This window comes from Chenopodium album, chromosome 22 (assembly GCF_948465745.1).
Source record: "Chenopodium album chromosome 22, dcCheAlbu1.1, whole genome shotgun sequence".
In the NCBI taxonomy this organism is placed as follows: Eukaryota; Viridiplantae; Streptophyta; class Magnoliopsida; order Caryophyllales; family Amaranthaceae; genus Chenopodium; species Chenopodium album.
In genome coordinates this window covers 36,740,783-36,756,965 of record NC_137855.1, presented here as the reverse complement: position 1 = coordinate 36,756,965, position 16,183 = coordinate 36,740,783, and the positions used below count along the sequence as shown (strand labels likewise).

General features: G+C 33.2%; 2 protein-coding genes and 1 non-coding gene across 3 annotated transcripts; 1 reads left to right on the top strand and 2 right to left on the bottom strand.

Moving 5' to 3' along the window:
- Positions 1 to 247: 247 nt before the first annotated feature.
- Positions 248 to 4,647, bottom strand: LOC145604310 (uncharacterized). Its single transcript, XM_081660229.1, has 2 exons — positions 2,641 to 4,647; positions 248 to 460 (listed from the first exon to the last, which is right to left on the bottom strand). The coding sequence occupies exons 1-2, from the start codon at positions 4,645 to 4,647 to the stop codon at positions 248 to 250; spliced, it is 2,220 nt and encodes a 739-aa protein (XP_081516355.1).
- LOC145606517 (small nucleolar RNA R71) lies at positions 4,157 to 4,263 on the top strand. The gene has a single exon (XR_014105377.1). It is a non-coding gene; the product is annotated as a small nucleolar RNA R71 (small nucleolar RNA).
- Positions 4,648 to 5,832: 1,185 nt separating the features above from the next.
- On the bottom strand, positions 5,833 to 14,631 carry LOC145604309 (putative anthocyanidin reductase). Its single transcript, XM_081660228.1, has 7 exons — positions 14,469 to 14,631; positions 9,031 to 9,198; positions 8,187 to 8,404; positions 7,688 to 7,847; positions 6,475 to 6,688; positions 6,294 to 6,375; positions 5,833 to 6,045 (listed from the first exon to the last, which is right to left on the bottom strand). Exons 1-7 carry the CDS (start codon positions 14,629 to 14,631, stop codon positions 5,833 to 5,835), a joined length of 1,218 nt encoding a protein of 405 aa, XP_081516354.1.
- Positions 14,632 to 16,183: the final 1,552 nt, after the last annotated feature.

The following is a 16,183-nucleotide window of genomic DNA, read 5'->3' as shown; positions in this document are numbered from 1 at the left end:
AATAATGATAATCAATAAAGAAAACATAATTAACAATAATAAAATAAGAGAATTGAGAGAAGAAATCAATACTTGGAATTAATTATGAAATCTTGAATCTTGAAAACAAACCCTAGGAAATAATATGGAAGAACGTAATACCCAAAAAGAAGTCTAAAAATAATATCTGAACAATGAATAAAAAGTGATCAAATAAAAGACTATCTAAAACCTATTTATATCCTAGCATAAAACTAGGTATTTTTATCTAAATAGGACTCTCAAACGCCACCAAAACGAGCTGCCACAAGTGGGTTGTGGCACGAGGAAAACGGCCACAACCAGGCTGTGGAACGGGCTGTCCTTGCCTCTTCCTTGCTCCAATATCGACGCCCACAACCAGGTTGTGGCCAACATATTGCATGCCACAACCGAGCTGTGGAGCAGGCTGCCAAAATGCTCCATCGATGCTCCATTGGTGCTAGAAACGCTCCATATGAAGAACTATCTCACGCTCAGAATAAATTCCACGCAAATCGAGCCCTAATCCTATAAAAACAAAAGCAAACATACCGAGAAGAGCAATATCGAAATAGGAAGAATAATAGCTCAAAAAGATTAGGAAAATGAAGAAAACACAATAAAATATGACCAAATATCACATATAAAATCATGTATAATATCGTGTTATCAAATTCCCCCAAGCTAAACCTTTGCTCGTCCTCGAGTAAAGCAATGAATAAATAAATCAATACTTCACCCCAAAATTAATCAAAATCAAGAACAACCAATTCAAGGTAAATCTAACAATTATGCTTCAAAATCAACCAATCTCATCCATCCAATCACTCATCCTCCCTAACAATTGTCAAATAGAGCAAACCACAAGAGCATATAGAATTCAAGACTAGTGCTCACACACTTGACTCTCATTTATGTGGCGAGTAAAAGATGTACTCGATCGCTCTCCATCCCAATCCCATCATGTGAACGATGCCCTCCCAACTCACGCACTCGTGTGTTTAAAAAGACATACACTCAACCTAATAGTCGACTCGGAATATGTCAAGTCATTCCTTGCATTGATAAGTAACTACTTTCACATTCACACAACTCTATGCACAAAGGTCGGAAGGTCTTTAAAGCTTGTAATGTAAGGTTAGGGTAATGGGTAGGAAATATTTGGGAAAATGTGAGAGAAAAGCTATGCTAAAAGGGAGCCAAATCCTAACAAAATCAAAGTCAAAAATAAATAATGACCAATCATCTCCAACATACTCAACTCCACCAAAAATCCACCAAATATATAACTCCAAACATATCAAACAATCCCAACACTTACAAATTTCACTCATAAAAATATAATAATGTAACACTTGAACGAATAACAAACTTTAACTCTCAAATTTGAAATTTTTCATTGAAACTCAAATTTTTTCTTACTCAAATTTCTCATTTTTTCACTTTTTTTCCTTGAACTTTGTTTTTTTTTTTTATCAACATCATGCTTTATTTTTTCTCAAAAGATTTAACTTCCATAATCATCAAAAATAAACCACAATCAAGAATAAACAACTTCTCATAACCACCCAAATTGTGCAAAAAATAAGCACACTACAAACTCCCTTACCTCACTCACTAATAGCTCCCCCAAGCTAAGCTTGGGACTAGTAACCAATGGGGCAGAATCAGCTTGTAATGTGGCTAAATAAACAATAAAAAGGTACAAGCAACAACATGGGTAGCAAGAAGGGAACAAATATATCTAATATCGTCTGAAGGCCACCTAATAGAATGAACGCCTTCGTCCTCCTCAATGTGCATAATAATGAGTCGTAAAACACTACTTATAGTCACAAACCAATACTCAAATTCATTGACATACCAGGAACTAACACACATTCCTCACCAAATCAACTAGTCAAGCACTATATTCACAAGCAGTTGGGCAAAATTGACGCATGTTAAGGCATCCAAGCAATCAAATATCAAATCATGGCTAACTTATCCACAATACTCATCATCATATACCAAGAATCGAAACAATTTTAAGTATGGGGCACAGGGAAGCATGATTTACAATTCATTGGGATAATAAAACCCTCCTCCACGCTAAACTTCACATTGTCCTCAATGTGAACATATATAGAATAAGAACAAGCAAGGAAAAAAAAAAACCAGGCCCTACTGGCAGAGGCGGGATCATACCTAAGGGCGGAGCTGGGACCGCCCTCAAAATAACGTCGCATCATAACCCCAAACTAAAAAGAAAATAAATGAATAAATAAATAAATAAAGTGAAAATAAAATAAATAAAAAAAACGGAATGGGTTGCCTCCCATTTAGCGCTTGTTTAAGGTCTTTAGCTCGACCTCCTCTAGTAGCTCAACCCGGATCACCACCATGCAGAGAGGATACTCTACGGTCTTGTCTGTAAATATGTCCACCTCTATAGGACTCCTTCACGCAAGAATTGATATGAATTGTATCCGAACTCATTTTGATGTAGCTAAAGTCATCATGTGTTGAAATGTCGTCCTCCTTTCTCCCAAGATTTCTATTAGATATACTCTTATCAACCAAAGGGTTAGTAGCATCAATACTCAAACAAGTACCACTATCAAAAGTAAAATTATGGTCATTGAAAAGTTTAAACACAACTTGTTTATCCCGAGCTCTAATGGTCACTTGTCCTTTAGGAACATCTATTAAAGCCTGACTTGTAGCAAGAAAGGGGCGACCAAAGATAAGTGGGATCTTATGGTCTTCTTTCATATCCACTACAACAAAGTCAACAGGAAAAACAAATTCACCAATCCCAACTAATACATCTTCAACTACACCCTTAGGAAGTCTAACAGTTCTATCAGCCATATGAAGAGATATATGAGAGGGTTTAAGGTTTTTCAAACCTAATTTGTCATACACTGAAGAAGGCATTAAGTTAACACTAGCACCTAGATCACACAAGACCCTATCAAAATATGTTTCGTTTATCATACAAGGGATAGTAAAACTACCAGGGTCATGCAATTTAGGTGGTAAGCTATCATGTAAAAGATCAGGACATTTCTCCTTTACTACTAAACCTTCTAATTTCTTATCATTATGATTATGATCTAGAATTCCTTTCACAAAATTTGCAAATTGAGGCATTTGAGTTACAAGATCGGAAAAAGGAATGGTAGCATATACCTTCTTTAGAGTCTCAGAATACTTCCCAAAATGCTTATCGAGCACGGCTTTTGATAACCTTTGCGGGAAAGGCATCGGCTCCTCATATGCTTGTGGAGCAACATACTTGGGACCTTCTCTCTCATGCTTCTCTGTTCTTGACTCCACATTGCATACTTTCTCTTCTAGTCCTCCTGTAGTTGATTCAACACTCTTCACGAAAATTGCATTGCATTGTTTCGTCTGGACTTTTGCTTGATCTTGAAGAGTTGTTAGATGACTCACTTGCTGTGAAAGTTGAGAAAGATGAGTTTCTATCCTCTTATTTTGAGCATCGCACAATTGGATCGAGTTTTCAAAATATTCGTTCTGCTTTGCTTGTAACTCAAATTGCTTTGAAATAAGCTCTTGTTGTTGTTGTTGGGAAGTAGCAAAAGTCTCCATTATGGATTCAATATTTGAAGATTGAGGTGGTGGTTGGTGTATGGGATGATGATTGAAAGGTGCCCATGCTTGAAAAGCGGGTGGTGGTAGAGGATTTGCTATAGCTTGAGTGTTCTTGTATGAGAACCCTTGATGATTTCTCCACCCTTCATCAAATGGCCTTGTGGAGGTCGTGGTATAAATAGCATTAGCTTGCTCAATCGTCATTCCATCATAATTGGGTTGACACTCCCGTGCAGTATGGCCTTGCAATCCACACATCTGACAAGTTTCCATCGAGGGTCGAGGGGACTCAACTTGGAGTTGATTGACTTTATGAGTTAGTGCCTGCACAGAACTAGTCAACATGGTTAGAGCATCAACATCATGTTTATTACCTATGTTGATAGCGTTTCGTCCCCTTGGATGGTAATTATCATTAGCCGCCATCTTCTCAATCAAATCCTTCGCATCGGTTGGGTTCTTAGTCATGATGGAACCTCCAGACGCAGCATCAATGTATATGCGAAACTCATGGGTCAAACCATTATAGAACGTTTGGATCAACATCCACTCTGGAATACCATGGTGAGGGCATTGTCTTTGCAATCGTTTAAATCTTCTCCATGCCTCATATAGGGATTCGTCATTGGATTGATGGAAAGTAGATAGCTCGTTCCTTAATTTTGCGGTTTTCTCTTGCCCCAAGAATTTGACTAGAAAAGCCTTGGCAAGCTTGTCCCACGTATCAAAAGAACCAATACCTTCATCTCGTAACCACTCCCTGGCTCTATCCCGTAGTGAAAAAGGGAAAAGGCGTAGTCTAATAGCATCATCAGTGACACCATTGAGCTTCATGGTGTCACACTTCTCCAAGAAACTATCAATGTGAGTCACAGGACAATCATTCGGTAAACCCGCAAAAGAGTCATTGGAAATGAACTGTATGAATTGGGGTTTCAACTCAAAACTTTGAGCGGTGACAGGTGGTCTTACAATACTAGAGAGGAATCCAGTTGTTGTATCCGGAATACCATACTCCAAAAGAGATTTTGTTCCTGGATCAACCATGTCTCTTGTATTTCGATTTTCCTCCTTTTACCTCTTTGTCTTATTGCAGTAGCTTCGATCTCAGAATCAAAAGGTGTTAAATCATCTGAACCTGAACTTCGAGTTTGCATGCAACAAAGAAACTAAAACGGAAGATCAAAGAAACAAGGAACAATAGCCGAAGCAACAAAATAAATGCTTAGTAAAAACGACTCACAAATAATTAGTATAAAACCGTTAGTCCCCGGCAACGGCGCCAAAATTTGATAGGCGTGTCGCGTACCTAACAAAGATAACCTAACAAGACCACTACTATGTAGAAGGGCAAGCAAGGATCGGATCCCAAGAGACTATGGTTTAACTAATTAAATAGACTCAAGCAAATACTAAGCAAGTAACCAAATCAAACAAATGAGGATCAATAACTAAAGAACTAATTAAAGCGATTAAACTAAATAATATGATAAATCAATGCTACAAACATCCAAGATCAAGCATCACCACGAATACAATTAATGCAATAGTCGTTCTACCCCTAACATATAATTCAATTGATTAATGAGGAAAAGTAATCCCTATATAATACCAATGGTCTCTCCCGAGTTATCAATGGCTTCTCTAATCACAATCAAGCCTACTTCCGTGGAATCATGCAAATTAAAGACTTTGAGCACATTACTCTAACTTCCTAATCATCCGTTCACCTACTTCCGTGATGAACTTCAAACCCTTAATTGATTTATTCAAACCCGTCAAAACCCAACTCCCGTTGTGATTAAAACAATGGATTAATAACAATACTAATTATCCCTAATCTAATATTGGCATGAGCACAATCAATTAAGCATATCAATTGCAATTATCATTAAAGAATTTAAAGAATTAAATCATGCATTAATCATATTCGGGTTCCGCTAGATCTTGGAACAAGGAAACTACTCACACATATTAATGAAAACAATAATGATAATCAATAAAGAAAACATAATTAACAATAATAAAATAAGAGAATTGAGAGAAGAAATCAATACTTGGAGTTAATTATGAAATCTTGAATCTTGAAAACAAACCCTAGGAAATAATATGGAAGAACGTAATACCCAAAAAGAAGTCTAAAAATAATATCTGAACAATGAATAAAAAGTGATCAAATAAAAGACTATCTAAAACCTATTTATATCCTAGCATAAAACTAGGTATTTTTATCTAAATAGGACTCTCAAACGCCACCAAAACGAGCTGCCACAAGTGGGTTGTGGCACGAGGAAAACGGCCACAACCAGGCTGTGGAACGGGCTGTCCTTGCCTCTTCCTTGCTCCAATATCGACGCCCACAACCAGGTTGTGGCCAACATATTGCACGCCACAACCGAGCTGTGGAGCAGGCTGCCAAAATGCTCCATCGATGCTCCATTGGTGCTAGAAACGCTCCATATGAAGAACTATCTCACGCTCAGAATAAATTCCACGCAAATCGAGCCCTAATCCTATAAAAACAAAAGCAAACATACCGAGAAGAGCAATATCGAAATAGGAAGAATAATAGCTCAAAAAGATTAGGAAAATGAAGAAAACACAATAAAATATGACCAAATATCACATATAAAATCATGTATAATATCGTGTTATCACATACATTGCTTGATAGTATGGTTGATAATAGTTACTAAGCCATGTTTATATTCAAATCCCAAATCCTTCAATTTCTTTGACGAAATCACAGATGGGACGACACCTTCATCATTCGACCTACAAAATCGAAAACGACATACCATAGAAAATCAGTGATCGTACAAAAAGGCAACAATTAATGAAAGATGACATAGAAGATGAAATAATAAGAATTACCAGTTCATAATTGATGTACTAGGATATGATTGAGCAAGAAGTTCCAAAAAGTGTGACATATGACAATTTTGAGTGCAACACATGTAACGGCCTTCAGAATTTGGATGTTCCATAAGAAATATGTGAGCATTGCATATGTCTTCAATGTGTACTAAACCAATCGAGCCCATTCTTGCGTTCACGGCTTTTAAAATTGGGAATAACTCCGGATCACCTGTGTATTAAAAACATTGGAACAATTTACTAAGGGCATGTTCTCTTCAGATTATTTTCAATTCAATTCAGTTTTTAATTTTCTTCCCTAATAAAATATTCAGTTCAGTTCAGTCAATCAAAATAGGCCCTAAGTTAATCGTGCTGCAAATGATTATATAACGAAAGGGTGTTTGCATCATTATTCAATAGGTTACTCTAGAAATTGATGATGGTCAAGAACAATCAACTAAGCTAATCATACGGACTATAGAATGCTATTTTAGAAGTTGATGGTCAAGCAATTTGACTCTGACTTGATGTGATGATGATTTCTTTTTTTTTTTTTTGACGAGAATGTGATGATGATTTCAACAGTTCACTAATTTCAACATTTTTCCAACCAAATTAAACTATGCAAGTATGCATGCTTAAATACTCCATTCCATACATAAAAAATTCGATGTATCAGTATTACTCCGTATGTTCAAGGTCAACTTTGCTATTAATTTCCACTTTGAATAGAGAAAGCCCTAGTTTTAATTTATCTTCCATTTATCTTTGTGATAACAAAAAAAAAAATTATTTATTCACTGGCATTTCTATAAATAAATCAGCATAAAATTCTAGACAGCATGACATTTTTGTAAATAAATCAACATTAATGGGCCACATTTAATAAAAAGTTATTTTATTTACAAAAATGCCACTAGTTTTTTTTTTTTTTGGGTATATCACGGAGATATAAATTTGTCTCCTTCGAATACTCATATGATTTAACCATATAAGTGATATAACTTATTATGAGACTATTAATCTTTAAAAAATTGGTCGCATACTGTCCATAACAAAATAACATGACCTATACGTTGATTTAGAGTATGACAAGAGTATCATATTAGTGTTTACATGACATTACAAGACTAACGTATTGTGCTTTATTTTTCAAACTAGGAACACTTAACTTAAAAAAAACCATCAAATCTAGCATAAAATCCAGATGAACAGAAGAGAATCGAACCTGTTATGGGTGATAAGAGGACTCGAATGCTCGATGGAACGGTCGATGTGAGGAAGGGGCCGGCTACGGTGGTAGTGATGACTGATACAATGTCAAGTCCGTTCTCATTAGCAAACTTAAATGCTGCTTCCTCGGTGCTAAGCTTTGATAATACATAAACCTAAGAATATAATCAAACATAATTAATTTGGTCTTAAACAAATTATTTAAACATAAAAGTATAAAATTAAGATTCTAAAATATACGTGTTCAATTGTTCATCACATACATAACACATCGAATTTTATGTACTGTTTGGGCCTTAGACATACTTCATATTATTTTATATATTCAAAAAATTATACTACATCCGTTTCATATTATTTGCAACGATTAGACATTTTTCCTCTCTACTTTATATCAAATCGTTGCAAATAATACAAAACGGAGGTAGTATTTAAGTAAACGGCTTGATATAGTTTGATTTATTACGGGCTCTAATAGAACAAAATATACGTACCCATCCGCTAGCTCTTGTATTCCAAACATGTTCAATAGAAACTTGACAAGATTCATCAACCACAGGAATCCAATTTCCATTGCTGTCCTTGGCTGTTATGGTGCTAATAGAAGATGTTAAGACCACCCTTTTCACTGATTTTGATCTTTTGCATGCCTTCAGAAGGTTTAATGTTCCTTTGATTGCTGGGTCGATGATGTTCGATTGTACATAACTTTCTTTGTGGTACAAACAGAGAACAATTTAGTACGATAAAGTAGCACATGAGTAATGAGCAATGACATATGTGATGATGTGCATGTATGATGTATCCAAGAGTATGTAAGTACTCTTTCCGTCCTTAAATAACATCTTTGATTGAATTTGTTTAGGAAATAAATTAAGATAACATATTTATCGTTCACTAATTACTAATGTATATCCTACAGGGCTACAGATATAATGCATGCTAACATTTCCTACATATATACTAAATTACTTTATCAAGAACTTTCATTGCAATGTTTGGCAATGGACACATTGTGCGAAGATTAAAGTTAACCTCAATAGGGCCTGTTCATATTTATTATTGAACTGAGCTGAACTGAAATGAACTGAACTGATTGGAACTGTATTGAACTGAATTGAGCTGAAATGAATATTTTATGAGAGAGGGAAATTAGGAGCTGAACTGAACTAAATTGATTAGAGCTGAATAGAACTGAAATTAAGTAAATGTGAATAGGCCCTAAATCTTAAATGTGACATATTATCTTAAGAAAACCTATAGCATAAATAAATATAGCTTAATATTTAGGATCGAAGGGAGTATGAAATAAGAGAGTTATTGTTTATAAGGACTTACCAATATTTGCTTGATCTTTAATGTTGAATTCCATAGAAGCTGCTACATGGAATACCCCATCGCAATTCTCAACAGCTTCATCGAAACTTCCTTCATCTTGTAAATCGGCCTTAAATAGTTTCAACCGGTCTTCATTTTCCCATTTGGATTTTAGATATGAAGCCTTTTCTAACATAATGAAGAGTTCAAATAACAATCGATTATGATTTAGAAAATGATCACAATTTTTGAACCTAAGTTGAGATACTTCTCATAGTGCATGTTAAATAACAAAAAAGGATCAGAATTTCAACACTAATGAGTAGTTAATGGTTTGATTACTTTGATATACTATAATTTTTGAATTTAACATTTTGTACCAGTGTTGCATTCTAGACGTATATGGTTTAATTCGTATAAAGTTAAAAAAAGGTTACACGACCAAGATAATAGGCTGACGTACATATTGCTACCCTTTCAAACGAGTGTAGCATCTAAACTTGAAGAGTTAGATTCATGGTAAAAGACCCGGCCTTATAATTCTGTTTTTACACAATGGCCTTGTTTGGCAATTGGCTGCTGGCGGTTGGCTGTCGACTGGTTTGATTGGCTGATTGTATTGGCATTTTTGTTGGCTGTTTGACTTTTTATTAGTCCAAATACATGTTTGGTAAAATTGGATGTTGGATGTTATTAGTAATTTAGGTAGCCAAAAACTACTCCAAGTAGCTTTTTCATTTTGGCTTAATAAACAGCTTTCCAAAAGCCAATCAAAAAGTCAATGAAAAGCCAAGCCCAATGTGTTATGCGTTACTTATCAAAGGTTTACAAGAACACATATCAGAGGCTTTGCAAATTAGGCCAGGTTTATTGGGATTTAGATATCTGTATTGGGTTACATATGTTAATTGACCATTTGAGCCAGATTTTGGAGCTTAATTTGGGTTAAATTTAAGTTAAGTCGATCACATTAATTCATCTATCTTTTATACATTGTCCCACCGTTTCTCCTCCCCAAAAAAAAAAAAAAAAAAGAAAAAAAATGTCCCACCAAAAGGAAATACTTGTAAATACATTTTTGAGACGGCAAAAAAAATATATTAAAATGGAGCAAGTATTATTTAGTTAAAAAAATGGAGGGTACCAATTTTAGTTCATGTCAATCTTGATTTAATTAATTTTATATATACATGGAAGGTATGTTTAAGACAAATGGCACGCTTTTGGACTTAGGAGTAGCTTGACACATGGGCATGTAATGGGCTTTAATTTGGTGTGATGAACAACTACTCGGCAACATTGAGTGTTTGATGGGCCTTTGATGCTGAGAAAAAGTGAGTAGGAAAGTTCCGCAAACTAGTGTGGCGTGGCATAAAATTCTTGCTTGTTTTTTCATGTTTTTTTAAGTGCTCGTTTGGTTGAACATATAAAATTATTCGAAGTATTACCTAGGAAGTAAGTCATTTCTCCCATGACATTATATACCTTAATACCTAGAATTACAGTTTGGTTAAAGTTTCACTTATTCTATTTTGTGAGAAGTAGAATTTATCTATGAAATAGCTCTACATTCTCCCATATCTTAGAAAATTGACTTTTTTTTTTTTTCTTCTTTTTTATGTCAACCAAATGAGAACTTTGTTTTTGGGTAGAATTAAGTAGGTATGTAATTAGGAATCCTCTAGAGACTAAAAAAAATTATGTAATTAGGAAGCAAAATGGAATATGGTAAGCGTAATCTAATAAGGTTTAGGCGGCATATATACATGGGCATTATAATAATATATGGCGGTAGGTCATATTAGTTATCATAATCGCAACAAATTTAGGAGGGTCGTGAAGGAGGGGCCTCCGAGCTTCAAAGGAATGTTGGATTATGTCATCTAAATCCATATGAAGTAGGATTTACAAATTTGAATAATACATACTACATTAAACACTATTTTCAGCCAAAAAAAAAAAAAAAACCAATATATTGAGTTAAATATGGGTTCACAGTATTCACATATGAATTTACTACAAGTATAAGGTAAATCCCGATTTGTTCCAAATTATTCCATCAATTCTTAATTACTTGCAATTGATATAAATTTGAGTGACACATGAAAATATACTCCGTATGAGCGTATATATTAACATTTAAAAACTAATCTAACGATTTATTACACACGGAATAACACTTGATTTTAATAGTCCGTATTTAAGTAAAAAATCACGGTCAAAGTTAGTGTAAGAATAGTGCATGTAAAGGTTAAATTGTTGTAGGTATTACGTACTCCGTAGTAAAAAATAGAGGGACTAAACAATCAAATTAAAAAATAGCTGATCAAGTTGGTAAAACTAAAAATTAATGCTTTCTAAATTTTGGATGTTTTAGCTAAGCCGGCCAATTCAAGGATAGATGAACACAGATACAATTAGTGACGTGGATTATTCCTTGTTGATTATTTATGTGTCAAATTTCATATAATAAATTAACTAATTGTAATTAAAAAAGGAAAAAAATAGACAGCTCAAGTTTTGATATGTCATTATTTTAATTTAGTATTTGGATTAGTATTAAACATGTAGTATTAGCAATTCATCAAGCAGATAAGCTAAAGTTGCTTAAGAAGATACGGGAAATTGACCAATGTCTATCAAATTAATACGCTACAATTACCATATTTAGATGACTAATACACAATTAATTATATAATTATGCTATAAGATGGTATGTTAAAATGGACAAAAGATTATAGCTTATCTGGCTATCTTTAATAGCTTCCACCTGTAATTTAAGAAAATTTAAAAATATTTTGAAATTTTTGACATTGATGGTTATACATAATTACATACAAGGTCAACTACTTAATGTGTAAATATAAATCATCATTAATAATAAAAAAAAGCATAGGTTATAATGTTTAATTAATATATATAACCCAAGAAAGGACAAACTTAAGATATCAAATACAATCATTAGCATCCCAACAAACTTTATACTCTAACAAGAAGTTATTACATTCCAAAAGTATTAATTTTTGAGTTATGGAGCAAATGCCAAACCAAAATAGCCTTGTAATAATTCCCAATATGTTTCCATCTCCAACTACTTACACTAATGCTTATCCACCCCATTTTAATGACACAATGGCTACAAATTATGTGCAATACCTCACATCTACTCCATACTATTATTTCATTCCTCATATTTCTCATTCTATGGGATACCATAGTCCTAGTCCACATTATGTACACGATATTGGTTCCCAATTAGGGTTTTCAAGAGTGACTACGACTCCAGATATCGGAGTACCTTATTATGCACCTCAAATTATGAATAATTCTCGTAGCTGTTCAAACATGCAAGACTTATTAGAAGGGGGTATCGATCATGCTGATCAAATTGAAAAGCCAGATGGAAATATGAAAGGTGATTATGATTGGATGGTAAATGAGAAGTTATTAATTAATCCACAGATTGTAAACATGTTGGAACCATTCAGGCATCTCTACAGTGAAAGTGAGGAATCATTGAAGAATATCTTCCCGTCACTTTATTCTAAGCTCTCCGAGTTTTTCAAGAAGGTGAATTCGTTGATTATGGAGAGTATTACAACGGAGAAAGAAAAATCATCCGGACGAACCTTAAAGAGAAGTCTAAGCCTCGGTTCATCACCAACTTGTAAGAATGAAAGGTTCAAAGTTAGGCCAATCGATTCAGAGGATGTTAATATACTTATTCCACCAGAAAGCATGAAGGATGAGGGTTCTACCAAATAAGCTCCTCCATGCATAATTCTCTAAGAAATTGGATCACATAGACATTACCTAGCTTTAATTTTTATTTGTAATTATTGTATCAATTTAAACACTTATTCTTTATGTTTGTATATAATATATACAAGTATGTATTACTAGCAAAAATCTTTATATAGTCTTGTTGATTGAATTCTATAAGATGAAAATAATAATCCCTTCTACATATCAATAACGTGTAATAATATATTATTTCAATGTTAATCCGTATGTTTATTTAAATTGTTGTTTTTAATTTATTTATTAATAGTTGTACGGACTACTTTTACTAGTACTTAATTTTTAAAAAGTAGAATACTTTCATATATACGAATATACCTATTGGTTTCAAAGAAATTTTGAGAATAAAGTACTTTTCTAATAGAAACATAAACCTTTCAATATTTTGATGTGTGTCCCTTTGCAAGTTCTTGTATACCTTTAGTTTTATTTGGAAATTGGTATTTACAAATATGAATTGAAATAATATGTGTTCGATCTACATAAGAAGCTATTTATATTTGTTCTAAAAAGTGTATGAGATATCTTAAATTACACATGAGCATATCTAAGCCGCTAAGATACAGTCAAGTGTATTATTTATAAGTAGTTGACCACATATAAATGTAAAATGTTTGCAACAAATGTATCTTAAGATTTGAGGGGCATTTTTGAATAATATTTGTGTTTGACTATAAATAAAATGTTTTAGGGTGTTTTAGAGTGAATTATGACTTTAAATACAGGGAGTTACATAATTAAAAATAAATATGGTATGGAGATTTTCCCAATGTTTTTTACAAGATATGAGAAGATTTGAGAAAATACAAGTTTCTCTCAGTGATAAACAAAACTGTTTATCACATGATATTTTCGTAAATAAATCAAATTTTTTTCATTAATGTGGACTCCATAATTGATGGTGATTGGATAAAGTTGTTGATATATTTACTAAATTTCCATGTGATAAACCAAAATTGCTATCACTAAGATTAACCGGGGCAAGCTCGAAAAGATTTGGCGTTTTACAGGCTTTTATCACATTTGATTTCTAAAAATTTAAAAATTAAACTTTGTCTACTTCTATTGAGCAATCTAGCTAGTCATTAAAGAACAGAGTAGATGTAGATAAATGTTAATTATACCTCACCTCAAATATTAGCAAAATATAAGTACACAAATTTAAACTCTCATTTTTAAGGAAGCTAAATTTCTAATTAACTTGGATTATACACCAAAACATCACAATACAAGGGTATTTGCTTCCTAATTTTCACTTATGCATACTATATAGTTCTTCACTCTTCATACAAACTCTCAACATACAAGAACAATCATTTTCCCTACAATTTATGGGAGCTCATAACAAATAAATTTGTAGATAAAACACATTACCTCCCTATTTTCTTCAATTTAAAGGAATAATACAAATCAATTTCGACGAAATTATCAAAAGTTGCAAAAACTATGTATTATTTAATATTGCATTGATTAAATAAGGAATATAAAACATGTTCGATTAAAATCAGGTTAAGAGATCGAACAAATCCTACATAGGTATCCTAAATATACAACTTTATTAATTCAATAGTAATAAACTTTGCTCAAATTCACAAATTTACTTAGAAATTTTGACAAATGGTATTTATAAATAAAACGAAGAAAAGGAATTTACTTACCTAGATCCCTAACGGTGGCATGAACTTTACAACCCTTTAGAAGTAGAGCCTTGACGAGCCACGATCCAATATAGCCAGTTGCACCCGTAACACAATACGTTTTTGCTTCATCTACTGTTGATGTAGTCTGGAATATTCTTGATGTATTTCTTTCATCCTCCATTAACACAGTTATTATATGAGCACCAAGTTTATGATATGATTTTTTAAGCATTTGCTTTTCGCATTGCTCAACTATATAGCATACACATATATAAAGTACTAGTGGTAATTATAAAAATCGTGACATACTGACTTTATCATATGGTTGATTTACTTTGTACTTTAAAAATTTCAGTGTAAATTTGTTGTTTTATAAAGAGTACAAAAAAAAAATATAATTGATATAGTACCTTAAACAGTGTGTTTAGCATAGTGCTTAGTTGTATCTTTGTATGTTTGTGCACAAAGAGAGTAAAAAAACAATATAGAGAAATGGTAAAAATACAGTACTCGTATTAATTTAAGCATTGATGTAAGAAAAGACGGATCCATCTGCGTTGTTTTTGTTTGATACTCGTCATCAGTTATCAAAATAGATCTATACGGTTATAGAACAATCTTGAAGGTTACGTGCAAATTGCTCGATAGGCCAATTGACCAGATTGGTAAAGACCTCTAGTGATATTTGGTAAAAAAATTTACTCCGACGACAATTTCGTAAAAAAAGCTTGCAATATGCGACAATTTGGTAAAAATAATAAACTCCAGCGACATTTAGACAAAGAAATAAAAAAAAAATCTATTTTTCCCCAACAAACTCTTTAAAAATCCTAATTTAATATGTTTTTTTGCTTTAAAATTTATTTTTTCCATTTAAAATTTTGAATTTACATGTTATCCCTTTTTATTTCCATCCCCTTTTTAAAAAATTTCGTTAATAAGGGGTATGAAACTTAAGTGAAAATTGATACTTAATGTTTTTTTTTTTTTTCAAATTGTTATTTTCATAAAAAGGGTTGGTAAAAAAACAAGAAAAATGAACTAAATTAAGCATTCGCGAATAATTTATCGGATTTTTTTTTGTATTTTTTGCGTTAATTGTCGCCTGAGATATTTTATTTACCAAAAAATCGCTTAAAATTAGACTTTGTCGTCGGAGTAAGTTTTTTTACCAAATTATCGTTAGGGATTTTTTTTATTTACCAATCTGGTCAATTGGCCTTAGGGGTGAGCGTAGCAGGGTACCCTGTAAAAATATCAGGACCCGGAACTGGAACCTGTTGCAACAGGTTCCTAAAACCTGTTGCAACAGGTTCCTAAGAATTGGGAACCAGAAGGTTCCGGTTCCTAAACAGGGTACCCTGTGTGTCAAAGTAAGCTTAATAGTTACTTGATAAATTGCGACAAATTTTATTTTTTTAAAATAGATGATCACAATAAAAGCTTACAACTTTAGTATAGTACTTCAAATATAACAAACCAACACTAATTGTCTAGAATATTTAATACCATATAGGTTCCGGTTTCATGTAACCTATAGGGAACTTGTACTAACAGGGTACCCTACAGGTTCTAGATCCAAAATTTTATTACCCGGAACCGGAACCTGTTGTAACAGGTTCCTAATTTTATTACCCGGAACCGGAACAGGTTCCGGTTCCATATCAGGGTACCCTGAATTTTTGCTCACCCCTAATTGGCCTTACTCGATATAATAGAACGTATTCTCTTCA